General features: G+C 71.2%; 1 protein-coding gene across 1 annotated transcript in view; it reads right to left on the bottom strand.

Moving 5' to 3' along the window:
- Positions 1-549, bottom strand: part of CD81 (CD81 molecule) — a 6,013-nt gene that overhangs the window by 2,742 nt on the left and 2,722 nt on the right. Inside the window, exon 2 of the mRNA XM_015565465.1 lies at positions 144-241. Within this exon, the coding sequence (XP_015420951.1) occupies positions 144-209 (66 nt within the window). The 5' untranslated portion in view covers positions 210-241. The remainder of the gene's footprint in view (positions 1-143; positions 242-549) is intronic.

Raw genomic sequence — 549 nt, 5'->3', positions numbered from 1 at the left:
GTGCCGGCAGCCGGGACCCCTCCCCTCGGGCCAGGCTGGGCACGGGGCGCCCCGGCTCCTGACCTCGCACAGTCTCCCGGAGCTCCTGGCTCTTCCTGGGGCGTCAGCCCTGTGCCCCCCCCTCACCTCTCCCCGGGACCTACCGTCCCCAGCAGGCACTGCGACTCCTGGATGGCCCCGTAGCAGCCCAGGAACCCCACGAACATCATGACGGCGCCCACGGCGATGAGGATGTAGATGCCTGCGGAGGACACGCGCTCAGTCGGGCTGCCCACGGGGCCTCCTGGGCCGTGTCCCATGGAGCCTCTCCCCCGGGTGCACACGCCCGCCCAGGGAGGAGCGGCCCGGGGAGGCCTTTCCTGCTTCCTCTTCTCGGCGCCCGCGTTCTGGGAAGGGCCCAGAGAACATGGACCGAGCTCTGTGGGACTCACTCCCTGTGTGACCCCGACAACCAGCACCTCTTGGTCCCACAGCCCTGTCTGGGTGCCGAGGTGGGGAGAGCCCCACTGTGGGCTGTGGGGGCAGGTGGGGCGGCCTGGTCACCCCACA

The sequence above is a fragment of the Myotis davidii genome, unplaced genomic scaffold, assembly GCF_000327345.1.
Source record: "Myotis davidii unplaced genomic scaffold, ASM32734v1 scaffold880, whole genome shotgun sequence".
NCBI classification, from domain to species: Eukaryota; Metazoa; Chordata; class Mammalia; order Chiroptera; family Vespertilionidae; genus Myotis; species Myotis davidii.
The sequence above is the reverse complement of the archived record's forward strand: the minus strand, read 5'-3'. Positions and strand labels throughout refer to the sequence as shown.